This window comes from Acanthaster planci, linkage group LG09 (assembly GCF_054643075.1).
Source record: "Acanthaster planci isolate LZ-2023a linkage group LG09, COTS_SCS, whole genome shotgun sequence".
Taxonomy (NCBI): Eukaryota; Metazoa; Echinodermata; class Asteroidea; order Valvatida; family Acanthasteridae; genus Acanthaster; species Acanthaster planci.
The window spans coordinates 16,804,864-16,832,833 of NC_141785.1; the positions used below are offsets into that span (position 1 = coordinate 16,804,864).

General features: G+C 41.0%; 1 protein-coding gene across 2 annotated transcripts in view; it reads left to right on the forward strand.

Moving 5' to 3' along the window:
• LOC110990043 (kinase suppressor of Ras 2-like) overlaps positions 1-27,961 on the forward strand; it is a 42,297-nt gene extending 14,336 nt beyond the window's left edge. The window contains exons 3-23 of one of the 2 annotated variants that reach the window (XM_087141611.1): positions 4,067-4,213; positions 7,266-7,413; positions 9,195-9,603; positions 11,141-11,313; positions 13,964-14,053; positions 14,835-14,904; positions 15,118-15,204; positions 15,917-16,041; positions 16,465-16,503; positions 16,985-17,209; positions 17,590-17,635; positions 17,835-17,910; positions 18,053-18,145; positions 19,042-19,136; positions 19,615-19,699; positions 20,119-20,207; positions 21,576-21,672; positions 22,007-22,140; positions 22,582-22,722; positions 23,186-23,315; positions 23,482-27,961. In XM_087141611.1, the coding sequence (XP_086997737.1) occupies positions 4,067-4,213; positions 7,266-7,413; positions 9,195-9,603; positions 11,141-11,313; positions 13,964-14,053; positions 14,835-14,904; positions 15,118-15,204; positions 15,917-16,041; positions 16,465-16,503; positions 16,985-17,209; positions 17,590-17,635; positions 17,835-17,910; positions 18,053-18,145; positions 19,042-19,136; positions 19,615-19,699; positions 20,119-20,207; positions 21,576-21,672; positions 22,007-22,140; positions 22,582-22,722; positions 23,186-23,315; positions 23,482-23,640 (2,658 nt within the window). In that variant the 3' untranslated portion in view covers positions 23,641-27,961. The remainder of the gene's footprint in view (positions 1-4,066; positions 4,214-7,265; positions 7,414-9,194; positions 9,604-11,140; positions 11,314-13,963; positions 14,054-14,834; positions 14,905-15,117; positions 15,205-15,916; positions 16,042-16,464; positions 16,504-16,984; positions 17,210-17,589; positions 17,636-17,834; positions 17,911-18,052; positions 18,146-19,041; positions 19,137-19,614; positions 19,700-20,118; positions 20,208-21,575; positions 21,673-22,006; positions 22,141-22,581; positions 22,723-23,185; positions 23,316-23,481) is intronic. The other variant, XM_087141612.1, reaches the window with a different exon arrangement.
• Positions 27,962-27,970: the final 9 nt, after the last annotated feature.

The following is a 27,970-nucleotide window of genomic DNA, read 5'->3' on the forward strand; positions in this document are numbered from 1 at the left end:
ATAATATGAGCAGTAACTGATACTTTGTGGGCGTTACAATTATGCAAAATTGGGAAATGCCAATTGAAAGGTACTGGTATCAGTATTCCTGTATGTGTGTGTTCAGTAGATTGCCAATGTTACGTAATTTTCTCGTTCATCTGTGATAATGCTTACATATAACAATGCATAACTTATGAAGCCCATCAGAAAATTTCATTCATGCATCTTCAAACCGTATCAGTGTATCATGCTGTCTGCACTGAACAGACCATGTATTGACCAAGACATGAACACATATCATTCCCCAGTTGAATGTTTCAAAATCTGTGTAGGAACTTCAGCATAAAATGGTGTGTCAGTTCCTCCATTTTTTTGTTGTTGATAGTCTGCAAGGGCAAGGCAATATTTTGACTCGATGTGAGCATTGAGAGAAAAGGGGAAAAGGGAGAAAAAAAATTCTCCAATGTAGGTTTTGGCTTGAAACAATGTGAAAGGAACAGGACTGGCACACCTCACATGTATCTCAAAACTCAACTGGAATTCTAGATTTTTATTTTTGCTACTGTAGATACGCTTGTTGGTTAAGAAAAAATAAAGAATGCCCACATAACATAAACTGAAAATATGATTGGCACATACATAGGCAATGGGTCGTTGTACATGCAGTTTGGAGCAAGCTAGGGACTTAAACACACCTGTGCGTAAGAGCAAGCTTATGATACTTGCTACTGTACAACAGGCTTGGGCGAATCCACACTGGAATCGGGTAGAAACGATTCCAAATTTTGAATCGGAGTCGCGATTCCACTTTTTTTAGGAATCGAATCCACGCCACCGCTGATTCCATAACGTTGAAATCCGATTCCGGGAACAGTCCAGCGATTCCAAAAGACTGCCATATAAAATGATCCGTCGAGTTGTGAAAAAAATGTGTGGTTTTAAGCCAAAGCAAGGAACTTAAACTGCAAGGCTTTATTTTCGTAGCCAAAAACTGAAGCCTGTGACGAGACATGGCCCGAATGCTTTGCAAAATAGCAGCAGCACCGTGCAGTACTCCGACCAATTTGTCTGATGGCCCACTGTTGGCTGCATGCCAAATTGTGACTCCTTAACATGTTGAGCATTTGGGTGCTACATTGTGAGTGATGAAAACTACACGTACATCGGAGTTTTTCCCACATGCTAAATTCCTTGCAATGAAATTTCTTGTTGCTGATTACCCTCTATTTCTTATTGGAAACTCAATTGTAACATCTGAAGGATTGACACCAATTAGAAACTCATTCCTTGGAGTGTTTATTACTTTAAAAAAAAAAATCTTCCGCTGGACCAACGTCGCGCTTTAATCTTCAAGGTCGAAGCAAACTGTGGTGGGAAAAGTAGGCCTACCTGTACTTCCTCACATATTACAAAAATTTGCTCAGAACTGAAAGAAAAAACCTGAACAATGCAGCCCTTTGCCTGAGATTAATGCTCCCTTTACCATGAAATACTCCAAATGCAAGTAACTGTTGAAGCATTTGAAAATTCCCATGATGCCAGCTTTTGGAAAATTCCCCAAAACCCACAAACATTGACATAAAATCAGCGATCCAAAGTTATTCAAAGTCAAATATTTCCAGGTTTGCCAACTAAACTTAAACCATTCATAAGAAAGAGAAGCTGGTGAGATTGGCAATGGCATCAGCCCAGGTGGAGATCGCTGTTTAAATTCATGCATGTTTCTCTGTTGGTGCATGTATGTACGGACCTGTGGCTGTGGGCCGACTGCAAGCGTTTCTTTGCGCATGCTCCGTGTTTGAGTCTGTGAGATATGCACCATGATTACCGTCATTCACTCTGCCAAAACACAAATCTTTGACTACTTTCCATCCTTCATTTCTGCCATAAAGAAAAGAAATTCTACTCAACCTGTTGAGTGAATGGAAGGTCAAATGAGCAACGATCAAAATTTCCCATCTCTGCCTTGGAACAGCCTCGTGTTGAAGCTGGTAGCAGGCATACGCAAAGGAAGAATGTAGCTTTTAGACATGTTTACCAGCGATTGCACGAACAGGTTGCTGACGCAAGCGGTGTTGTGCGGCACGTAAGCAGTCCAGACGTTGATGGAATTTACAATCGAAAGATCAAGAAAACTATCGTAATTCATCGTTGGTGGAATAAGGTCACATTTTTTGGGACTTTAAGAAAAAAATATTTCTTCAGTTTGGCGGCATGAAAATAAAGGTACAATGTACGTACCCTGTGTTTCTTTCTTGTCAAATGCACATTTTAGAACTCATGGTCACTTCTACATGTTTTTCAACTGGAAAACTTGAAAGCCGGTGGGCTACATAGATTGATAATCTTTTCCCATAAATGATATGCTTCCATCAAGTTAAAATTTCTGATTTAAAAATCTGTAGTGATAATTAATCTTTAATGTTTCTGATGCAACTAAAAGGGGATAATTTTTAATAACACAAGTGTTTAGGAAACAACTTACAAGTGTATTTTGCATGTAATCCCGGGTATACTCAACATGGCATTTGGCATTCATGGGCGGAATCGGAATCGATTCCAAAAATGCTGGAATCGCCCAACACTACTGTACAAACCGTTTACAAATGTACATGTACAGTACAATGTACATAAAACACATACCGGTACGGTACATGTACATGTGTATGGGTAATTCCAGAAATGAAGGGTCCATGTTTTTTTCATGCCCGTCACATCTGACATATGATTTTGTAAGTTTAGAACAACATGATCTAATTTTCAAGAGTGATGAATTAATGCAAAGCACCTGCCAAACAAATAGTAATAGTCTGAAATCAATTCCAGTGATATTTCCATGTCAAATAACAAAGGTCAGATGTAACAGGGACACAAAAATGTCACCCATTTGGACCCCTAATTTCTGGAATTACCCACATCTAAAAGTTCTTTGTCAATATGCTTCAACTTGGTTTCTGATATCAAAATGGATAGTGACAGTGATCTCTGTCAAATTGTCACCGTAATACTTCAACCGTTTTCCACATTGCCTAATTTGGAGATCAGGAGAAATTCAGTAGCCATGACACGTCCTGATTCCGAGGAAGTCCGGAACTGGTGCCTCGCAATGTATTCTGTAACTTCCTGCATGGTGGCCTGCTCTGCACTGATAAGGGATGGGCTCCCAGACCTGTGCTGTTGTAGCCATGTTGGCAGGGATGTTCATGTATGTATACATTGACATACATTCTGCACATGATCACGTCTTCTGTTACATTATCCCCCGACTGTGTGCTGTTCATGTCATTCAACTTCGTGTTAGTCATCTAATACTTGTGATGATCATGTGATGTAGTCTCAGGAACAATACGTGTCCGTACCTTTGTATGACAAATGAACAGTGTTTCAATACATGTATCTTCCTCCTAATCATGGGACACTTGAGGGACCATTCCCCATATCTAAACCACCCTGCCCTGTGTAAAATCTCGGCTCACAGTAATTCATTAAGAACAGGAACTCATACAGTTGCTTTTGGTTTCCTGCTGTGGTTTTCCTACATGTACATCTATTATCAATGGCTGCTTCTATTCATTCTAAAATGAGGTTCACTTTCCGAGTTGAAGCCTGAGTGATTGTTCCAAAGAAAAAACCATCTCATGTCCCGTGGTGTGGTTTCTTAGAAGATATTTCAGGCCAGTGTGGCGTCTGTTGCTAACCCACAAGTAGAATATCACAACCCCTTGACAATCTGGAACTCGTTTGAATTTCGTGCCAAGCAGGAATGTAATTTCCCGGGATTTGCCCAGATGTGAGGGATTAAATCACCAGGTTTCAGAACTATTTTGTACTTTTTTACACACAAACATATATGACGCATGTGCAAGATGCACCTAATTCTCATCAGTTGTGAGAGAACAGATGCCGTGTTACCTATTTAAAGCTCAAGAAAAGCACAGTATTTTATTGTTGTCACTGTCACGATATTGTCATTGTTTCTTGCGTCTGCTGGATTTGTTGTTGATTTCTCATCTCTGACAAATGGATTGTTTTTTGGAAAGTAAGAAAACAATAGATGTATTCTCTTTTTCATTTTCTTCTGCAGGGCAAGTTAGCCCAGCTCTTTGGTCGGCAGTTAGCAATCAAACAGCGAGTCAAGAACAACGGCTACCCTCTTGATAACGAACTCAACCAGTACCCCAACCTGCGACAATTGCTGCATGTCGTAGACATCCAAGGAAATGCACGAGAGGTAAAGTAAAAAAAAAAAAAAGAAGAAGTTGGAGCTTCAAGTTTCCTCCATCCTTTTGTTTTGCACTGAGTTTTGCAGCTTTCATTAGAACAGGAACCACAAAATGTCCATGAAAGCCTCTGTGATGAAAAGTTTAAAATGCATGTGTACATTGTAGGCACGTTCATTTTCTCTCAGCACAATGTAGGCCGGAAACTCTATTTAGACTGTTCTATGAATTTCTAAATTCAATAAGTGATACCACTGCAGAGGTTTGAGATACATGTATGTTAGGTGTGGAAGTGGGATATAATGTAAAAATATTTGAGTAAAAACAAAATTGTAAAAAGTGTTGAAAGCAGGCCCAAGCTTAACATTAAACTCCAACCTTGTGACACTTTACCCCCCCTCCAAAAAAAGATTGTCATAGGGAAAATAGTTTCAGGAAGTACTTGACGGATTGAACATAAAAGCAATGACGTCTGAGAGAGTGATGGATGACGCACTTGGAGTTTCATCGATCAGTGAAGGGAAGAAAGCCAAAGTGTTTTTCGGCGGCATATATTTTTAAACAAGATAGATGTATCCTTGTCTTTCACCGGCAATCCTTCATTTATTCTTGCCTAACCTTTCCCTGTTTTTATAGTAAGTGATTCAATTTGCGGTGGGGCAATTCGACTCCCGCCTTGGGATGGAGGGCACTAATTTCATTTCAAAAGAAGCTCCAAAAAGGGAAGGGTGGGTGATTGGTTGGACTGAAAGGGCAAAATGTTTGTGGTAAATGGGCCCTTTTTGATCACGTGTGACACGGTTTGTAACAGACTGTTTCCTTTGTGGTGACTTCCCTGGACAGCAGAGGTCCAGGTAAGACATCGCCGCACCCCGTATATTTTGTGTGTGCACGTTGTCCACTTACAAATGATAATTCTGTGCGGATTGGCAGTTCTAGAACTGTTGTTTCTCCAAAAGGATAGCATACCGGTACATGTAAAAGTATTCGCAATGTTCTTTTTTTTCAGTGTCCACCTGTGGCACATGCACCAAAATGCAAAATAAGGTTCCTTTCTGAATCTTGCCAAAACTTCTTAATCTTCCTGACGGTATTTTAAAAGAACTGGAAGTAATTAGGCTTGACTTTCATGTACATGTACATTTCTGTGCACAGACTGGCTGCTACTGGAGCAACCATTGTAGAATTGGTTCATCCAGCACAAAGTTGATTTCAGCAAATGCCACTTTGATCATTCTGTCCGCGCTCAGACACTTGCCATACGTATGCAACCTTGTTTAATATGTCAGTTGCACAGGGAAATACGCAGTCAAGGAGAATTATGTGTAAGGGGCTTCCCTTCCCTAGAAATGGTCAGATTTACATGTTTGAAATTAACTTCACTGACGTATACTGAGTACAAATGCCAAAAAAAGGAAGGAAAAAAATAGATGCTATCTACATGTACGTAAGAGCCCCCTTTTTTTTTCTTTAGCCATGATATTATCAGTTACCGGTAGGTTATTTCCACGAAAAAAAAATCACCACACTGCAGTTCTGCTGTCAAAATATCAGGGGGGAAAAATGTAATCTTCCTGCAGTGGAGATTCCCGGTTCAACGTTAGATGTGCCACAGCCTGCTGTTGGAAGGAAACGTCATTGAGTCATAACGAGCAGTGATAGTACTGTTTTACAAGTGGCATACCTCTATTGCATCAAGGGACTCAACCCTGCCGGGCTTCAAAAATGGCACTTTTTTTAGTTTGGGCACATCTGTCCTGTGCAATCCAATGATGCATGAGTGGGGTTTTCCTTCTCACCCCTGCAGTTTATTTTGGGTCACAACTCGGTGGGGAAAGACTCCGGGCCAGTCTAGCAGACTCCTTGCTCTCAGTGACGTACGCACAGACGCATGTGTGCGGTCACAGATTTTTTTTTTTTTCCCTGGGCCAGAGTTTTAACTCTGCTCGGTTCTCCTCCCTGCGTCCTGACCTTTTTTGTTAATTCCTCTCTTTTCCTGATTGAATCCTGTTAACGTGTCTCCCAGCCTAGTCTCACTCATAGGGGACAGTGTCTGCCAGACGTGTGCTCTCTACACATGTGTTATAAATTCACCCTGCTCACAGGCACATACGTACCCACACTCACATGCCTATATTTAGGCTCTTCAGTCCTACATGTAGGTCCAAGGGTAATACTGATTATCTTGTTAGAGGCTGAGTTGGGCTTGTGCACAGGATTGGAATTTTTTCAAATAAGGGTCAGTTACAATTAGTATTTGTGACAACAAAAATCTGAGGTCAACAATGTAATAATTGTTTAAATATTGTCCACTTTCATGCCTTTAGCCCCAACCCTACGTGTAACTCTCTTCAGATTTCTGCAGATACTCCAGCTTTCTAAATCTTAGCAACGGCTAAGTGTGCGGTCTGCTACTTCAAGAAGTGAGAGTAAACGATTCTCTCATTCCTATTCTGCCTCAGTAACTAGAATCAAACAGAATATGGCCCATGTTTGGTTTAGTGGGTTAATGCGAAAATACATTCATAAGATGTAAAGTAAAATAATACTAGCTTGAGGTACTGGTACCGGTGTCGCTGATGATCTTATAAAGGCATTGTGCAAGATCGGTCTTTCTGTGAAAGTTAAAGTTATAGATCTCTGGATTCTTGTACATGTGCTGTTTAAGAACACGTTAAATAAATACATGTATGTACAGGTTGCTTACATTGCATACAAGTGGCAGAGTTAGTTTCAAAGCTGGTACTGCTCATTAGCACATCTAGTTTCATTCCGTTGTCTTGTTACCCAACAGTGTATTGCCATTGGTATGGTCTTCATGAAAACAGCTTTGGCCAATCAAGAGTAAAAGTAGCTTGTATTGGTTAGTTTCACTGAGCCATTTGGTGCCCAATTCATCTAAGCGCTGAAGTGTTTGGCTTAGCAGAAACAAAGTTTCTGCATATGGTCAAAGTACGTGTACGTTCACGTGCACCTTTTTGTTTTGCTGCGTCACTCTCCAGTAAAGATAAAAAAAGGACTTTTTAGGGTGAAACATGAACATGACCTTTGTTTGTTCCACAGAGAATGCTGGACAAGTTGCAGGACTTGTCGCTCCTGTTGGAAATGACGGAGTACGACATCAGGTCTCAGGCCATCCACTGCGAATGTGAAGAGAAGACGGTGAAGAGGCTACTGGTTGCCTGCAAAAACATGAAGAGAGCATATCGAGGTATGGCAGACAATGCGATGGGCTTGCGTTTGAAATGTTTGGAGTAAGGTAATTTCAGTGCTGGTATGTAAATATGTATGTGTATGTACAGTACATTGCAATTGAAAGTTAATACCAAAATGGGCAAATTTTTTTCACATTTTTTCTCTTCCCAGGGAATTCCTTTTCATTTCACAAATTGTGAAAAAGTGTGCCAATAGTGGGAAAATATTTTCATGCTTTTTCCCACAAATGGGAAAAGATTTTCACAGATTTTCCCACAAGTGAGAAAAGATTTTCGCACTTTTTCTCACAAGTGGGAAAAGATTTTCACAGATTTAGTGGTTGTGGGGAAATAATTTTGCAAGCTTTTTTCATTAAGTAGTATTTGTGCATGTACATATTTCAGGAAATTTTTTGTTCTCTGTGGTTTCAAACATGCGCATCTCTGAATATGGAAAGTGGAGGAAAATCAGTCTGAGAGAAAAGTTCTTCAATTCTCAGGAATATTCAGATTACTTGAGGAAGACAACATAAAAGTTTCAACGCAATATGTTTCTCGGTTTTGAGCAAAATACAATGCGACAGGCAAAATTAAAGCTGGCTATGGTGCAGGTTGGAGACAAGCACTGAACACCGAACAGCTGATTTACAGTAGATTGCCGTTATAGCGCTCTCTTACATGTCTTATAAGCATTTAAATTAAACCACTTGGATGGATGCTCAACATGTGCACCGCATATGTGCATATGTACATGTATCCACATGTTGTTATGTATGTGAATTACATTTACATGCATTGGCAGATGTATGTACCGTGATTTCGGAATAAATGGCTTGTATCCGGTTATCTCGACATTTTCGTGACGCCGATCAAAAAATATTACCAAATCTGCCATGGGACCTCGTGCATGCCACACCGCATCCCACAGCACAATTTGCATCTACACCTACTGCAACATCCTGACTGCTACTGCATGCCCATTCATGGACAGTCCAATCGCTGACTTTTTCCAATAACCATGTGACCACAGAAAGTAACATGTCATCAGAAACCCAAGTGAAAACAGACCCGATATGTCACACCGAACACAATCGGGGAAAAGACGAGATTTGCAACATGAAGATACATGTACAATTTAAGCAGTTGATTTTATTTATCGATCAAAAGAAACCTTTCGGTAACAAAATACTACATGTAGTATTTCACTGTTGATTTTTTTGTGTGCCAAACTACACCACGAGAATAAATAAAAAGTGTGCAAATAACCCATGTCGCCACAGCAGAGCAAGTTAAGTTTGTTGTCAGAATTTGTGTTTCAGTCAAAACAGTTTCGTCACCAACTTGCCTAATTGCTACATGTCTGATATCGCAGTGAAACTGAAGACCATTCACTTCAGGGGAAAAAAAATCTTGCCTGGATAGTTCTCAGAAAGTCAGGGAAAATTTAAAAAAAAAAATTGAAGTGAAAGTTTTCGGACTGAGAAATGCTTTTGCTGGTCGGTGTTCCCATTGCCGCACTGCTCCCGATTTCGCCTGAGCTCATATTTAGATTGGAAGTACGTACTCATAAAATTACCATGCGCAAATGAGTAAGTTTCTCATGTGGAGATGCTATGAATTTGCAAATTTGAGCTCATTTCAACTCCGACAATGTGATGACAGTCACCTTGCCTGAAGTATGAACCAGCCTTTTGTGGTCACTGTTTTGGTTTGTAGCTGTTTATTTTCTATTTGTGCCAGATTTCGTTAATTTTTACTTTCTGTCTTTTATCTTCTGGTATAATTTTATCCCAATCAGCTCAGCTGGATGGAGTCAGTAGTAACATGAAGGACGTCTCAGACAAGGAGCCCACTGACACCAGTTCCTGCACCTCCAACAGCCCCGAGAGCACCAGCCCCAAACAGAAGCGTACCTCCACCTCCTCCATGGGCTCGGCCTCCTCGGAGCCACCCGGCGTCCACCTGGTGCCCCGTACCCCACCCCCTTGCCTGATCGAGCCCCACAGTCGCAACCAGTACACGGTCACCCCGCCCCCTACCCCCAAACAGTGGGTCAAGAACAAGACCGCCAAAGGCACGCCACCGCCCAACAAGAAGATGATCACCGTCAACCTGCCGGTGCCTGAGCCCCAGTTGAAGCGCAGCAAGTCCACCGAGGCGTCGCTGCCCCACCGGATCGACATTGAGGGTGGAGGCTCGTTATCAAGGTGCAGGAATTAAATAGACCGAAAAATGAGCAATGTACGATGCAGGGCATCACCAAGATGTTGCCACAGAGAGGCTGGTTTTCCAAGTTCACAGTCAACGTAAACTTTGCGTTTGTTTTTGTGGATACTTGCGCGAATGTTTGACTGTTGAATTCTCGGAGCAGCATTCTGCCACCTCACCAAAAACTTTGTCTTGATAAGTTAAAATTTTACTGGAAATCTTCTACCCAAACAAACATTTGGAAAATTTAAGATCCCCAGCAGAGCTGGCAAAGAAAATTTGTCTACTGTTTCTGTTGATAAAGAAAAGCTGTTTTTCACAGTGCACTGTGGAAAAAAATAGCTTTACTGTGTCAACCTCTTGGTGGTGCACTTTATTGTTGATTGCCTGTATTAGGCAGTCATGATTCATGAATATCAACTTGGATTAACTGTTCTGGTTTTTGTGTGCTCAGTGGTTTTTGAGCATTGGAAGAAAATTTAACAAGCAGAAACTTTGATATGATCTCATTGTTTTTCCTACACTGAAAGTGCTGAAATTACAGTGCTTGTAAACTTGTACCAGTGTATGATAAAACTGAAATTGAAATTCCGCCATATGTTTCAAAGCCTTTGTAATTATAGAAATTAGTACCAAAGTGACAAAAAGTTGGAGCGTATACATCACAGTTGAGAGTATCCAATCAAAAGGTGATAGTAATGGACATTGTGAAATTGGTGATATTAGTATTTTATGTACACATCATAAAAGCTGGCTGTGTCTTTATCAAAACTTACCGTACAGTGTTTACATCAGAACTGGCTGTATTTTGCTTCCATACCTGTCACAGTTTAATTACTTTGTACCGGTATCAAGACTGCAATATGTCCAAGAAGTCATGCCAATTGACGTACATTCCCCGTACGATTTGTTTTGGTTTGTTACTCATGCGGAGTATTTACGTCAGTTGAAACCAAAAGTGGCCGTGTGTGACTTTGGTAACATAGAGAGTAGCTTCATTGAAACCTGGAAAGAAACTTGAAAGGTTGACGACTCCATGCCATATTGCCTTTCCTGTTCCCCTCCCCCCCCCGATATTGAGCAATTCTGTTGTCCGTTCATGACACTGGGTTTTGGCTATGAAAAGCTGAAGTGAAAAAGTACATGTAGGTTTAACGTTTCTCTCCAAGCGTGTGTGGCCAATGGAACCCAGCAGTCAGTAGGGAGGTACAAACCCACCTTGTAAACACTACCTCATCTCAGAAATACATGTATGCTGTAGAACAAGGACGAGTGTATTTTATTGTCAGGATGAATTCAGTGAAAAAGAATTGAAATGTTTCATTCATACACAGGTATGTGACTTACCTTTAAACTGTTCTAACAAGAGCTTGTTGAATAATGATCCAACGGACCCATAACCTCTGATTAGAGAGCACTGATGCTATAACCCCCATAGATCATGTACTTATTTTAGAACACAGTATTCTTATTGTCATATCCCGGTTACATATTTCGAACCCTTTTTCGAACCTTTTTCCCCCAATAAAATGGCAGGATGCGAGGCAGTAAGATCCCGCCTGTCCTCAAGAAGCAATCCTCGGGTGGGAGCTGCGAGGCTAATCTGAACTACTCCCGTCGCTTCTCTGAAGACACCATGGATGGCCGAAACATGTCACCCCAGAAGGGCATGTTCAACTCCACCTCTACATTTGAAACGGGCAAAGCCAGTGAGTCCATTTGTGTTGGTGAAAGTTTTAACTTCAAGCAAAATTGGCCCCTGTGTTGGTGTCCGAGGTTTTTAGCTTTGTCGCCAAGTAAAAGGGTGATCGCTAGTGGCCAAGCCTAGGAGCTGCCAAGCGCAGGTATTTGCAAAGCACATAAATTTGGTAACTAGCAGATTACCAGCCAAAAGGGTATGTGATCTTGTGTGGCGTGTGACTGGTTATCTGTTGAGTTTTGCTTAGCTCATAAATTTTCCAAGCAGAGTTTTTGCTTAGCAGCTCCGAGAAGTTTATCCCAGTGATCTCATCTCACATCCAACACACCAGGGAGAAGTCATGCTCATAGACTCACACATTTATAATGCAGGGGGTAGGCCCAATTTCACAGTGCTACTTAATAGTTTGTGTGAATGTGTGCTTACTGTAGCAGAGAATCTTATTGCTGCTTCAGAACGTCACAACTTGAATGAGCTAACGGTTGCATGGAGATAGCATGGATTGCTTTGCCACTGATGTGGGCAACTATTTCCTTGAGGGTTAAGCGTGCTTTTGTTGTGTCTACAGATAGACGTTCTGTTAGCACTAGATTGTCAATTAAGCAGTTCCATGAAATCAGGCCGAAGTTTTCATGCCCATTGTGGCCCTCTGTTGGTGATGCAATGCATTGCCTTTGCTGTGATCTTTTCCACGGTACTCATCAATTCTGATCATACGGTAACTGAGTAAGTGGGTACCAGGTTCACTTCCTCAGATGTATTAAACGGCACCCCATTGATTCATTCATGTTTATGTACAAGTGTAATTCACACCATTTTCACTGTGGATTGTATAAGGTTTTTAGTTATATAATTTTTTCATTTATTTACATATCTTTTTTAAAAACATTGCTGTGGAAAATCTTTGAGAGCTTTTAACTAATAGCATCTAACATCATTTGCTAACAATAAGGCTCAGTTTTACCTTAACTGGCAGATCTCTTGAGATGGAAAGGACATTTCTTTGAAACAAGTTATCTTGCAAATCATCCTTCAAAAATGCATCAGCTAGTTGCCTACACTCACTGGAGTATTTAATGTCAAGCCACTGACAGTCATGCACAACGCGTGAGCCAAATTTTGCCATCCGAAAATATATCATCTTTATTGCTTGTGACTGATTTGGGGCTGACTTTTATTCAGCAATTACACTTGGGTAATTTTCTTTGTCTGCCAAGCAGATTGAAGATTTGTGGCTTTGTACTGAAAGCGTAACCCGGGAACTTCCTTCTTCAAAGCAAATGTTCCTAGATGAACTGTTCACCTTTCAGATTTGTCACAATTTAGAGCTATATCTGTCCTGCCAGTGTTCTGCGCATGCTGGTTGCTAGGTGTGTGCTTGAGTTCCCTCGTGATTCATGGCATTGTACATGATTAACTGCATGTAATGAAACCATGCTGTGTGCATTGTGTTTGCAACCTGTGTGATGCTGGTAGTGATCAGTCTGTGAACCGGCTGTGTCAATGATACATGTATAACAAAACCGCTCGTTTGAATGCAATAATTATGAGCAGCTCAGTTGTAGAGGTTTAGATACAGATATTGTCCCATGTACATGTTAGTTGACCTCAATTTATTCCTTCACCCACTTATCTTTGAATTTCATATGGGGGAAAAAAAAATCATGTTTCTTACAGACCTTTTTTGGCAAAATGCCACCCCCCCTCCAAGTAATAGTGGATGCCGAGCAGTGCTGTGGTCAAGTCCAGTCGCAGGTCCTTTCACAAGACCAGGCACAAGTTACAAGGTGAACAGTGACATGCTTTGGTCACTGCTCATTTGAAATCACTTGTGACTTTAGGAGAGGATGACTTGGAATGAACTTGTGATGGATTCGACTACAGCACTGATGCAAAATGGTGGATTGAAGCAGAGCTTGGTGGTCATTCTCAGTATACTGTGATATTAATTCTTGGATCGGTCTGTAAGGCTGCATCTTAATCTCTTGTGTAGAGCTAGGTCTAGGTCTCCGCTCCATTGGAAATGCGTGGAGACGCGTAGACAATAGACCTAGCCATAGCTCTGGAAGCCCGTTTCGGACACGGCCTAAGTCTGTAACACCCAAGCATCTCTCCATCTTGTGTGATCCAACTCCTTTGTTTGTTTGTGTTACTTGCATGGTTTTATTGTCACATATTACTACACTGTAACTCATCAGCACTGTAGTTGAGTCCATTACAAAGTCTCAATCCATAAGTCCTTTGTCATGGTTTATCCATGCTGCTTGCAGTTTGACTTGTGATGGACTTGCATTGGATTAACTCCAACACTGTAACCGATTGCACAAATCTAACAAATCTCTGCTAAGCTTTGGAGGTCAAGCCATTTAGTAATAGGTCAACTCTTTCTCTCAGCACCGACCCTATGCATCCCCACCAATCATTCAAACATGTCAAAGTCTTGCAAATCACCTGCAAAAACTCCAAAGCGGCACAATTATAAGCATGCAATATCATGCCCCCTTTTTGGCATATTTTTTTCCATTCAGCTGGGTTTTGGGGGAAATGAACATGAAGAACTTGCAGCAACTAACCCGCAGCTTGCTTGTTGAGTAAATTGTGAACCAGTTCCTGGTAGATTACACAACCGAACTGACCATGCCAAATATGCCTCTCCATAGAGTCACCTCCTGTTGGATTATTTCAAAAAGGGAGAACACCGTACAATGGAGCCATCTCGCTAAGCAAATCCGAATCTTGTCTTAGAACAGGTACCGGTACCATACAAACCCAGCCTTTATACATGTATATCAAAGTTCTCAAGATTTCGTCTTGGATAAGAGAAGAAAAAAACAATCCCTTGCTCCTTGTTACACGGTTATCACATGGAGAAAGTAATATTGTTTTTCTCAGCTTCTTATCTAGAAAGAAGTGAATCTGTAAAAAAGTATCTCGAGTATTTGTCATAATTTTCAGTTTTGGGGGGATCTTTGCGCAATTTTTCAGTTGAATGTTAGTATAGGACCCCCCTTTGTCAATTTCAGCACATCTATACTGAAAGCACCCCTTTCAGCTGATAGAACTCACATACGTTTTATATGTACATGTAGGTCATATATTCTTTGAAGTTATTGCCATCTCCGTGGACCATTTTTTTTCCCGTTTTACAAAAAAGGAAAAAGTGGCTTAAAAAAAAGAAAAAAACAAGAATAAGCGAGCCAATTTGTATTGCAAAAACAAGAATTTCATCAGCATGGAAGTGTTGAAACAAAAGTTCATTGAAAAATGCACTGCTACAGTTACGCAGTAGTTGTACATGTACATAGGTTGAAGAGTGCAGCGACAGTCTCTTGGGTCTAATTGTCTGCATGGAGTAACTGATGGCTATGGTACTAAGTTTGCACGAGACAGGCTTAAGTTTGAATGTGAGTTTTGTTGTAACTCAGTGTAACATCCTTAACCTTACCTAATGTGCTACCATCATTGCGTGGGAAAACATCTCAAGGAAGATTGAGAAGGATCTTGAAATTTGTTGCCCTTTTCTCTGTTCAGACACACTGGCTGTTCCCCCTCGTTCTCCCAGAGCCCCCCGGAGCAACATGGTACATTCCATCAAGCACAGGTTAGTACCATGTGAAGGATTTATTTTCCTTCAATGGAAATAAGTTTCAAACTCCAAATCTTATAAATCAAGGAAGCATAATCTAATATCATTTTTCTAACTAGGGAATTATCTGAAGCAGTGATAATTTTTTAAAGCAAGTCTGTATTATTCATCAAGAAAATGTCTCACATTATTTAATCTTCTCAATTTCTCTTCTCTTTCATCGTTTAGATTTAGAAGAAAGAAGTTCTTTCCTCGATTGACATGTGACTACTGCCACAAAATCATGCTTCACGGTTACAAATGCAAAGATTGCAAGTAAGTTCAGGGGAGATGATTGTGGGTCATACTTTTTGGGAAAAATAGAAAATCTGCTTTGTTTGCTGTTTTCGATGAAGTTGTTCTTAATTTTTTTATCACCATTTTGAATACATGTTTGTTTGTTTTTTCACAATGAGCTCCAAAGAGAAATTTTGCAAGTCTTCAAAAAATGTATTGGTATTGAAACAAGTCCTACAGAATACTGCTCGGAATCAAAGAGAGGAATGAAGGAGCCTATGACATTGGCAATTCAGTTCAAGAACAGACTAGTAAAAATTTGTTTAGCATCTCATCAGGGTTCAATTTCATGGCGCTGCTTAACAGTTAGACTAAAAGTCCTGCTAACTGTAGCATGAAATTTTGCTAACCGTAAGCACTATTTCATGGTGGTGCTTGGTGTTTTTGTGCCAACGGATGCACGCTTAGAGATTTGTCACTTAAGTTAAGCAAATAGTTAATCCATGGTAAGTGTGCCTTTTGCTTTGCTTACTGCTTACAGTGACCATGAAATGTGCGGAGCCACTGTAAGCATAAAATTAGGTGCTTAACAGTACCAGAAAATTGGCCCCAGGCCTTAACAGTACTTCAGAGCTTTGAAATTGTACATAAAGTTGTTCTGATAAAACCTAGCTTACGTGTGAACAGAGTAACTGAGTAAATCTACTTGACACAGCTGCAACAGTGTTTTTGTCTGGGTTTTTGTGTGAAGATATGTTTGTCACAACAAGTGCCAGCCGTTGGCAGAGAAGGTTCGCTCCTGCGGTCTGCCGCGGGGTTATGAGCAGGTCTTCAAAGACTCCTACGAGTACGAGAAGTTCGAGAACAGATACGGAAGTAAGTATTACACTGGTGATGCACACAATGTTATACAATTCAGGTGTGGGTCTGATTGTTGCCGTCCGTTTTGTTGAGCTAAAAAAAATGGTCTTGGCTTAGTGTGATTAAGCGTAACCATGCGAAATCGAGTCAGTACCTACCATTAGTTGGATTTTGTTGATCAAGGACCTCTTTCTTAAGTTGTCGGTATTCTCTGAGACTTGGCAGTCTCTACACTTTTGTCATCAGATTGAGCACAGTGCTTGGAGATATCCAGGGGCTTGGGTGGTCACAGTCTCTGTCTGAAAAAGCATCTCCTGATCCAAGCTCAGATATGCGCCCTTGTAACATTGCATTGCCAGCTTACAGTGTTAGGTACCAGCATTGTAAAGTTTAGCATAAAAACTAATGATTTGTTTACATTTATTTTCTTGTGTACAGAAGGTGGGGTGCCATCGCCACTTGTAATAAGAAGAGCAGGTAAGGAATTTTCATTCTCTGTTTATGCGGTGTGATGTAAAAGGCATCTGTCATTTTGGCCAAATACACAAATAATACTTGTTTGCAGTACCCGCTGCTACATCTGACTCGAACCAGCCAGCCGACACTGACAAGCTCGGTGGTCGAGTGGTTAAGACGTTTGCACTAGTAAGCAGGAGGTCGAGTTCGAGTCACACCTGAGTACACTTTTGGTTTTTTTCACAAGCCTTCAGGGCATACACTGAGCATACAGTGTTAAAATACACGTCGGGCAGGGCAAACAAAATCCAAAAATTAAAATGAAGTTGATTTTGTGTCGAGTTTCAGTTTACATTCTGACCACAGCATAAACCTGGGTTTTGGAGTCTAAGTACATTGTATCATGTCTGTCGTCTGTGAGTGTGGAATCCTTCATAAGTATTTTCTCCAATATGATGTAAATAAAAGTTGATTGCCTGCATTACTTTGTTTCAATCGACAGCCCACTCGGAGGCCAGCCTACCTCAGCCTGGCCAAGACCATCGTTACCCACTGCAGGTGCCGGCTTTCTCCCACGGCGAGTCCAGCTCCAACCCGTCCTCCACCAACTCCTCCACCTCCTCCAGCCCAGTTCCCTTCACCGCCTCCTCTTCCAGTACAACTCCGCCCACCCCAGCTCACCCCTCACCGCACGTTGACCACAACAAACCACAGTTTCAGTTTCCAGGCAAGTTATATTTCTTCTTTCCTGCTGCTGTTTCAAGCGTTTCGTAAAAATAGAGACATCCTGGCTATTTAGCCCTCAATATGTTGCAGTTCTTCACTCCTGAGCTCTTTAACATCATGTCATATCTAACTATGGTATTTGTGACTGGAGCTTGGTTTTTGCCGTTGTTATACATATACATGTGTATATGTACGTCAGTGATTAGCCATACACATAGCCCATATCGACAATGCAGATCTACCCTGTTATCCAAGATTTGTGGGAAGTACTGTTCAGTGAGAAATTTTGTGTGTGCTTAATCTTGGAAGGCATTTTTAAGTTGAACTGTTGATTTATCTTGACTTTTCATTATTATTATGAAATCTCTTATTTTGTCACAGATGTTGCGCCAAATGGCCTCCTGAACCCTAACTTTGACTCATACCGGTAAGGACATACACCAAAGGAGAACTATCACTAAATGGTTTCTATTTCTGAAACATTAAAAGAAAGTAAACAAATCAACAAAATCTTTTAAGTAAAGCTCTTGAAAGACATTTTAACGTATTTATTGACTGTTGCCGAAAGTATAATCATTTTTTTTTTAAAATGTAATTGCATGTAACGTTTCGTATTCTTTTTGTAGGGATGCCTTCCATGCCTCAATCAACAGTGATAAAACAATCACCCTAGATTCGCACAACTCAAACGACTCTCACGATGTAAGTACTTTCACTCTCAATTTAGGCCTTTTACAGGACTGAAAAATGCATGCAACCCCTTCCCCCATTTTTGTCCCGAACCAAACAAAAAAGTCTGTGAAGTTCACGTCTGAAGGTTTTTTAATGTCTCGTTCCTTTGTAGCCATTCACGGATTCAGAGCGGACTTTGCCAGAAAAGGTAGAATGCATCGATGATGTGGATATGGCGGACCAAGTGTTGCACAGGAAGAACAGCGTAAGTTCCCCAAAACGAACCCTTCCTGATCCACTAAGAGGGAGTTGCCATCATCCCTCCCCCAGATCACTTGACCCCAAAAGCTCTTATATTTCATCGCATTTCCATTTTAGTCAGTTAGTTCTTGTGCTTATTCCTTGAATGTCTATTCTCTGCTTATTGTCAATTGAATCCATCAGCCGCGGAATAATTTTCAAAGTGGGAGGCCAGTTGTGAGCCCACCAGGCATCAGCCATTAATAGGCCAATCCATTAAGCCCCACCCCATTATAGCCCCTGCAAATAGTAGGGGAGGGGGCATTGTGCCCCCAGTGGAAAAAGTGTTGGGGGGGGCTTCTGGCCCCCTTGGCCACCCCTTTTCTGCCGCCAGTGCTTGCAATTCAGCAGAATGCAACAGCGGTCACAGGTGCATATACATGTATTATCGGCTTTAGGCAGTCCATGCAGTTTGCTGAGTGTAGTCTGGTACTGTGTAGAACCAAAGTAGTGTTTATCCAATACCCTGCACAGTGCTTTGAAATGTAACACTTGTACTTTAGATGCTTTTTGGGGGCTGTCAGCTGGGTTCTTGTTTCCGCTCGGGTGGGTTTATTGCTTTCAGCAGGGTGTCAGGAGAAATTCTGATTGGGGTCAGGATTCAGGTCTAGGTCTTTTTTGCTGAAAACAAAAGATGCTTCCGTTGCATTTTTATTCCTTCATACTTTTTAAAAGTAACACAATCAAAATAGCGGAAAGAGGTTAATTAATTACCCCAGGGAAGGGGATGGCTGAAGTTTAAGAATGTTTGTAATGTTAAGAATTTGAAAACAGTTTGAACAGGTGGGCTAGGTGTTGTAATAAATATTAGCTATAATTAAGGTGTGTATCTGAGATGAAAGTTTTTGCCCTTCCGTACAGCATAAATCCAATGTGTTATCGGAGTGGGACATTCCCCCGGACCAACTTGAAATCACCGAATTAATTGGAACGGGGAGATTCGGACCAGTCTACAAGTAAGTTTTGTCACACGGTTCGATTGTGGAATTTTCTGTAAATTTTGTATTTTGTTTGATATTGAACATTTCTGCCGTACTCAATGTTTTATTGTATATATTTAAATGATGTTGGGTGTCATTGGAAAGGTTAGTGTGTCTGGCTCATTGGACAGTTTGTGGGTTCAAAACCTGTATATATATGTAATATATGTGTTTCTGGGCAAGGCACTTTACTGCAGCAAGAAGCATCGCTCCACTAAGGAGTATAAATGAGAGGCTTTGACTTTTCAAATAAATTAGGCTTATCTTGAACTGCTGCTTAAGGTGAACTCAAGGGTTTATGAACAGCAAAAATTAAGGAATACTTTGAGACATTCGTTGGAAGCTACCTGTTATGTATTAAACTGAGGATAATCACAAATGAAAACCACAAACAGTCTCTGAGATGTAAATTATCTCCAACTATCGTCAGCTGACTTGCTTGTCTTTACTTCAGGGGCAGATGGCACGGCGATGTCGCTGTCAAGATGCTAGATATTGACATGAGTGACGAGGAACAACTGCAGGCTTTCAAAACAGAGGTAGGCACTCGCAAGTAGACCTGGAGCAAAGAGCCCGTCGAAGGAATGACGACACTTTACCCGAGTTGGATTCGAACCCGTGACCTCAGAATACCAGTGTGGGTGCTCCTCCCTCTGTCAACTGAGCCCTCTGGCTCTGCCAGTGGTCCCTTTCTTGGCAAGTCCAGAAATTGCCAATTTTAGGTTTGGACAGTTCATTTCATTAAGCACTGGTGCATATTGTGGAGGTTGGGGATTCAAATCCTGCTGCGCTAAACTTCGCTCTTCTCTTACGGACTTGAGAGATCCAGCAAGATAACATCAAGAGTTTGCTCCTTTAAGCTACTGTGAAGCTTTGCAAGGCAAGGATTAGCGTGGTACAATTTTTCAAACAGATTTAGTCAATACATTAGCCTGTTTGTCTATTCTTGTCAAACCAGGTCTCCCAGTTTAAGAAGACAAGGCATGACTACGTTGTTCTGTTCATGGGCACCTACCTGAAGCCACCCCAGCTAGCCATTGTAACAAGGTGAGGTCCTCACTATTAATTTTATAGTAGTTTTTTCTCTTAAACCAACTTATATACTTGCACTTTATTCTCAATGTGGTCTAAGGGTTCTGAAAAAATCAAAACGGTTTTATGGGATTCAAACCTACAACTTTGTGCTTACCAGTGGACATCTTAAGTACTTGACCTCTGAATGTTTGCCCGGATCAGGTGGCTGGGTAGATTCCAGTGCCGGAGCAGGTACCACAAGCAGTCAGTTATAGTAGTTGGGCTTTGCATCAGGCCAAAACCTGTACCCCCACACAAAGCCAAATTAATACAATTTGTACTGTTTACATATCTCAGCTGTGCTTTACGCTTACCAGTTCAGTGCAAAGGTGGTCTGTCTAATAACTGGTCAATTAGGCATCATTCTCCATCATGTATTGTATCACGTATTGGGAGGCATAGAGTTTTCAGTAAGAATTGATGTAGGCGGCATGAGCTTAGTGGTAGAGAGGGCGTGTCATGTCAAGCAGTATGCTAGTGTAGATTTCTCTGTACCCTTTAACCCCTTGACGCCAGGACTTTTTTCTGAAAGCCGATTCCGAGAATTCCAGCCTCGCTTGGCCACGAGGGCCACCTGCCAAACCGCAAATTCTCGGTTTGTGGCCCTGCATGCTCTGCATGCTTTGAATTACACGGTGAAAAGGCTGATTGTTCGGTGGCATGCGGCTCTACTCACGCTTCCACATTCCCGTTGCCTCTTTTCAAAGTGGGGACTATTGTGAAGCTGGTGATTATGATGCAAATTAGGCCAATCACCATATATACAAGAGCCAGGGTCTGCCTTTCGCTGTGTTCGCTCGAGCGTGGGCCGAGAATAATAGCTAGAAAGAGGGCTGAGGGATCTCAATTTTTACAGCGTCTCTTTCTGCTTCCCGATGAGAAGGGGTTAAGCTGTCTATGTTTTGATAATTGTAGTGGAGTAAGGGTTACCAAATGTAGTCTAGAGCCTCGTGTTAATGAATAATGAATACAGGCAATTCACAGTAGTGCGCCACCAAGAGTTTGCAACGCGTTGGCCAATCACAATGTGCGAAATTTGTCGACCCAGTGTGCGTTTGAAAAGGGTCAACAAATTTCGCGCGTTATGATTGGCCGTGTTGCAAACTATTGGTGGCGCACTATTGTGAATCGCCCGTATTGTGAAAATTTTCTCTCATCCAAGCGGGTTTGGTTTGATAAACCGAAATGGAAAACGGGCCAATATGCATTTTACTGTTTTGAGTTTTCCATTGGTTTATGCACAAACATGGAATCGCAATCCAGTTTCAATGCCTTTGATAAATCAATAATTGCTATACGGCTTTCATTTTGTTGACATGCTGGTTGCTTTGACAATCACAGTCTGTGCAGGGGGATGACACTGTACACGAGACTACACCAGAGGGGGGATCGGTTTGGAATGAACAAGGTCATCGTCTTGGCGACGCAGATTGCACAGGTAAATTTATGTGGATTGCTTGAGTTCGCTTTAGCTCACTAGAAAGGAGGCAATGAAAAGTGTGATCAGTTAGCATGGCTTTTCCCCTCTAAGTGGTGGTGTTTTCAGCACTGTGAGTTCACTGCTGTCTCAGAGCTGGCACAGAAAATGTCTCTGGCTTGCATCTGAGGGAGTTAAACCCAAGACCACTTGCTCAGCAGTGTGATCCTTAAGACCATTGGACAACTGAGGCGACTAGCCATTGGAATTCTTGCAGATATCTTGAAAACTTGTATATACATGTTTAAGTCTTATTTTTTAAAAGAAACAACCTGAAAGAGTGTGTATCTTACAGGGCATGGGTTATCTACATGCCAAGGGCATCATTCACAAGGATCTCAAATCTAAGAACATCTTCCTGGAGAACGGCAAAGTGGTCATCACAGACTTCGCCCTGTTTAGCATCATGAGGCTATCCAGAGAGAGCAGGTATTTGATTGTTGCCAAACAAGATTTGCTTTTCTCCAAAATGGATTGTTTGATTTTACCTTTGGCCTTTTCATGAACCATTGAGTTATCAAACTTATTGCATATCATTGCATTGACCCCAACTCTCCAGAAATTGAAGTTTCTGAAATCCTCCACAATGCATGAAACCTATGGCACATCCTTTGTACTATCAAGAAGCATCAAGTCCCATAAAAAGTAACAGCAATCCAGTACCCAATCTGTCTTCCTCAATCCTTCAAAATCCTCCAAAATCAATTTGTTGGATTTTGAAGGACCTGAGAGGGTCAACATTGATAAGTTGTAGTTTGTTAGGACAGTATGTTGTGGACCACCTCTGTCCCTGTGTCCTACACCCTCAATCACAGTTTGCACCAATGCAGTCATAGGGAACTTCTCCTTTTGTTGTCTCTTTCCCTGCAGGCGACCTAATGTGATGGTCATCCCAGATGGTTGGCTGTGCTACCTAGCCCCGGAGCTCATAAAAGCCCTGCGAGTGGATGCCAGTGGGAGTTCTGACAGCGAGTTGCCCTTCTCCACCTCATCGGACATCTACTCGTTTGGGTAGGTCAACCTCTTGCTCTTTGGGTGGCATTTTCCCCCATCTTACACGATTATTCTTTGCACAAACGAGAACAGGTACTTTGTTACGAAACAGTGGCACTGTGTGCATACTCACAGTCATGAATAGCCATACCTCAGTAGACAAGGCAGTGTGTTGCCTTTTCTCATAAATTTAAGCTCACAGGCTTAGGAAGATTGGGTTTGAATAATCGATTGACTGTCAAAGACTGTGAAATCCTTTGTTCCCTCTCTGTTCACTGTTTCTGTCCTATGTGGCTTAGTCATGTTAGTCCACAGGGTCAATTTTGTGTGTCACAGATAATGCATGACCAATTTTCATCTGAATGGGCACAAACCTTAATGACCTTCCTTTGGTTACTGGACCTGTAGCAGTGATGGTATTCAGGTGTCAGTCCAGCTTCTAGTTAGCAGTGTTAGTCTGTTTTTCTTTTGTCTTTTCAAGCACTATTTGGTACGAGCTACTAGCTGGCTGCTTACCATTTCACAAGGAGTTGGCAGAGTCCATTATCTGGCGGGTGGGAAAAGGCATCAAGCAGCCCCTCGCACACCTCCAAGCGTCCAAAGATGTCAAGGTAAATCTAATTTTTTTGTCAGTTGATGGCATTGATGGCTACTTTTGTTACATGCTTGAATATTGAAAAGTGAAATAAGTGGACTTGTGAATGCTTTGTAATTTGAGAAAATCATTCTGCTCTGTTTGAATGCTATATTTTTTGGAATGTGTTTAATCCTTGATAGGATGTCCTAATGATGTGCTGGAATTATAACCCAGAGAAGCGACCGGAATTCACCGACATCATCAAGACTCTAAACAGATTACCCAAGAAAAGGGGTGGTCTGCACAGAAGCCCCTCCCACCCCTTACACCTGTCACGCTCTGCAGAATCCGTCTTATAGTGTCACTACTTTCTCTGGAGGGTAGTTTGTGACTGCAGAAAACTGGAAACCATAAAATGGAAATGCATTTGTAATGGGTAATGCCTGAAATTGGTGTGAAAAAAATGGGAGAGAATTTCTAATTCCTTATATATGTCTGTGTAAACTTAAAATCTGTGTCCATCTTGGTCTTGTTCCCGTAAGTCACTGTGGTGATTGCTTAAATGCTAGTTTAACTACTTATTGGCACGAGTCTATCAGGGTTCTAGTGCACTGTTCTTTGCCGCATTTGTTTCATTGTCACACATATGCCTATCAATTCTGCCTATCAATTCTAGAAAAAAAAATTGGAAAACTATTTGGGGGGTGGGTTTGAAGTGGCACATACAGAATTCGCCTGCATTACATGTTGGATACCATGCATGGTCTGTTCCCATAAGTCCTGGTAGATGAGGGTGTGTGTATTTCTTGCTTCATGTAGCTGTCAAATGATGATGTATATTAACCCCTTGACGCCGGGACTTTTTTCTGAAAGCCAACTCCAAGAATTCCAGCCTCACTTGACCACGAAGGCCACCTGCCAAACCGCAAATTCTCGGTTTGTGGCCCTGCGTGCTCTGCACGCTTTGATTTACACGGTGAAAAGGCTCATTGTTCGGTGGCATTAGGCTCTACTCATGCTTCCACATTCCCGTTGCCTCTTTTCAAAGCGGGGACTATTGTGAAGCTGGTGATTATGATGCAAATTTAGCCGTTTCATTTCTTGGCAACTCACCAAAGCCAATCACCATATATACAAGAGCCAGGGTATGCCTTCTTTTACAGTGTTCGCTCAAGAATAATCGCGGAAAAGCGGGCTGGGGGTCCTCAATTTTTACAGCGGCTCTTACCGGTTCCCGGTAAGAAGGGGTTAAAAAAGAATATTTTATTTAACGTTGCCCCATGATACCATACTAGCAAGTTCAAATGCCGACACACTTAATAAACATTCATATTGAAGAAAAGAATTTGACAGCATAGGAAGTACATGTAATGCACAGGCAGCATGCTCGTTATTGACACACCTCTGAACATGGGAGGAAGGGGGGGTTGGGGAGTATTTGAACCATTTTTTAGTCAATGAAAAAATTCTGAAGTTGAACAACTTTACACCTGGAAATGCCTCTAGTCAGTGTTTATTTGAAATTAATTGTTGCCACCATGTCTTGGTTATATGGAGAAGTGTCGCATTGCCTTTGGGAAAATATGTGTATTTAAACAAAGAAAGAAACCTGGTTTCCTTGGTAAGGCATCTCAGACAATAGAGAACTTAAAAAAAGAATTGAAAAAAAAAGAAACAAAAAATCGCAAATTGAAACACTGAATTGGGTTCAAGTGACCTTTCCTTTCCTTTTTACGAAAAACAAACAATAGGCACACTTGTAACACGCCTAACTTTTTAACCTGTGCTACACATTATTCACCACATACCCTGCTTTGTATCATATGTTACTTGTGGCTCTGTTATATTGTACAAACATTTTTTTTGTTAATGTAAGATGTATTTTGAAATCAAGTAGACCCACTTGTGTGTAGTGCCAGGAGAATACATATAAAATGTGTATCAGCTGTCAGTATGGTTTGGGTAGTTGTTGCCGTTTAATTCTGTTTGGCAAATATGCAAATTTTGGAAAGGCTGAGACTGTACGCATTGCTTTCAAGTTGTCTTCTCCTCCCCCCCATCTCACTTAGCAGTTGTTTGGCAATCTGTATAATTTAGAAGATCGGCCTACGCCTGCTGGGAGATTTCATATTTTTCTGATTGACCTCAAATTCTTTCTAAATTCAAGATGCCCTCATGTTTCGAGATCATTTCCCTTCTGGGATCTAAATAAACCAATGATCACACTGCTGTATTGTTTATGATTAGCATTTCGAGCACTTGTATGAGCTTGCATCTTGACTGAAAAATTCGTTTTTGTTAAACTCCAAGTGACAGTCTGAATCCTGTGAAGAAAATTATTTCCATCGTAATATCACATTTTAGCCCCCTTCCTGAAGGTGCTTACTTGAAGTTTGACAGCTCTCCAACAAGCCATTTGTTATAGGCTGACTGCCAATTTCTTAAACTGTAGTTGGAAAAAAAATGTACCCGTCTTTGTCAAAATTGTTGCAGATCACATTTACTGAAGAAAAAAAAGTGTCTTTTTATCTCAATGTTAGAATTCAATATTTCTTGTTATTCATGCTTTGCTGTTATAAACATTGAATGAGCCTTTGTAAAATAAGTGGTGCTATACCCTGTCAGCTTCAATTCTAAGTACCTAGGGGGTCTTGTCGTGTCAGTTGGTTTTTGCTGTTCACTTTTTCTCAAGTTTAATCAACTTTAAATGGGAGGATTGATGTGTGCTTTTTCAAATTCAACTCGGATATTTTGTACTTTATGAGTGGAAAACTGTTGATCAGAAGATTCCTTCGATTTCATGTATGCACTTGGGAATCACATTTTCTTGGCTGCATCTAATCCAGGTCTTGATTAATTGAGAAGGGAATAAAAATCAGTTGGGCAGGATTTATGTTAATTTCATTGCTAACAGCAAAACATTTGCAATTCCAAGCATGCAATTTTCGAAATTTTTTTTGTCAGACGTTGTTGCTGGTCTTGGTATGTTTTGGATGGTGGCTGTGCATTTTTGTCATGTGACTTTTTTTTCTGCTGCTGGTGGCACATTGAAATTTGATTTGCCCAAATCCTGTTTCAAAATCTCTTTCCAGTTAAAGGGTGCTGATTGTGTTATCAATAAATCTTCAATTTTTATCATGTGATGAACCGGGCATGCCAAGGTTTTTACTGTTTACTATATATGCAATTGTATTTTAGATAATTTCATCATTGTGTAAAAAAAAAGAGGAGCGAAAATTGATAGAGAAAAATAATGAACTGGTTTAGTTCTATCTGAAGTTGATCCTGGCTGTGGCTTCAGACTGGTAGCCTGTATCCATATTCAATATTCTTGTTAGAGTACATTGTTCAGTAGCACTCGTCTAAACTCTGTTGCCTTAGGCCATGTCCGAAATGGGCATTCAGAGCTAGGGCTAGGTCTAATGTCTTGGTGTCTCAATGCATTTCCTATGGAGTGAAGTCCTGGACCTAGCTCTAGACAACAGATTTGGATGCTGCCCTAGGCAGATTTTGGTCTGGTAGCCTTAGCATCATGACACCATCAAATGCTGCCTCTGAAAGTGGCAGCTGCCAGCCAGCAACAGACAAAACTTGTAGATGCAGCTTTTTGTTTGATTGCAGGTTACTTTACTGAAAACAAAGTCTGTGGCCATTTCTGACATCTTTTGCCTCATCACGGGCTTCTTTGTGGACACAGAGCCATTTGCAGGCCTCAGATTTTCAAACGAGTTGAAACATAACTTTGGGTTGGTATTACGTTTGCTGTTCATCATAAACTGACTTTTGCCAATGTGTGTTATCCAAGAACCTAGCTCAGGAAACTGGAGCTGAAAGCCACTGGCAGAGCCAAAAACCGTGATTGAATTGTCTCTGGGGTAACTAGGTACAGGTAATGAAAATTGCTGATTAGTTTGTGAGTGATGCAGGGGTACCAGACTAAGGCCAATTTGACAGAGCAGTGTCTGAATTACTTGAAATTGGCTTGGCTTGAAATAACGCTAGCCCAACTATGAGAACTTGCTGCGGTCACTACCACAGGCTCATTCATAAGTTCAAGCCACAGTCAAGTAAATTGGACAGGGCCTTTAAATTAGACAAGTGTTAATTATTGCTGAGAGCAGATGTATCTGCGTAGCATGTTCCACAGGGCTTTATTTTGCTGTGTCATGTGCTCTCAATGTTCATTGGTGATCATGCACAGGTGCTAAAAAAAAGCACCACCATCTCGCTTTGAGCAAGTACTCTGGAATTGGCCAATCCTCGAACCCTGGAAATCAGACATGGCCTTGTGGATCTATGTAGAGACACTGTAATTATTGTAAAAGAAACTGCTTATGGACACACTGTGCAATTTTCTATTTATTGCATTTTGTAGATTGATGTTGAGAAGAAAAGTACAAGGAGAGCCGATTTTTTTTTTTTTTGGAGAATATAGTCACTGGAAATACACAATACTATTGGCATTTTGAATAATGTGTATTATATGAATCATCTTTATATATAAATATAGAATACATGAATACACTTCTACCTGTACATATTATATGCACACTCGTGTTACTGACAAGACCCAGGCCTTAATGTAATGCTGTGTCATACAAGTATTAACAATATGGCGCTACATTTATGAATGGAGATTTTTTGAAATGGGAATTAAATACTCTTCTATCTTGTATTGAATATCCGTTC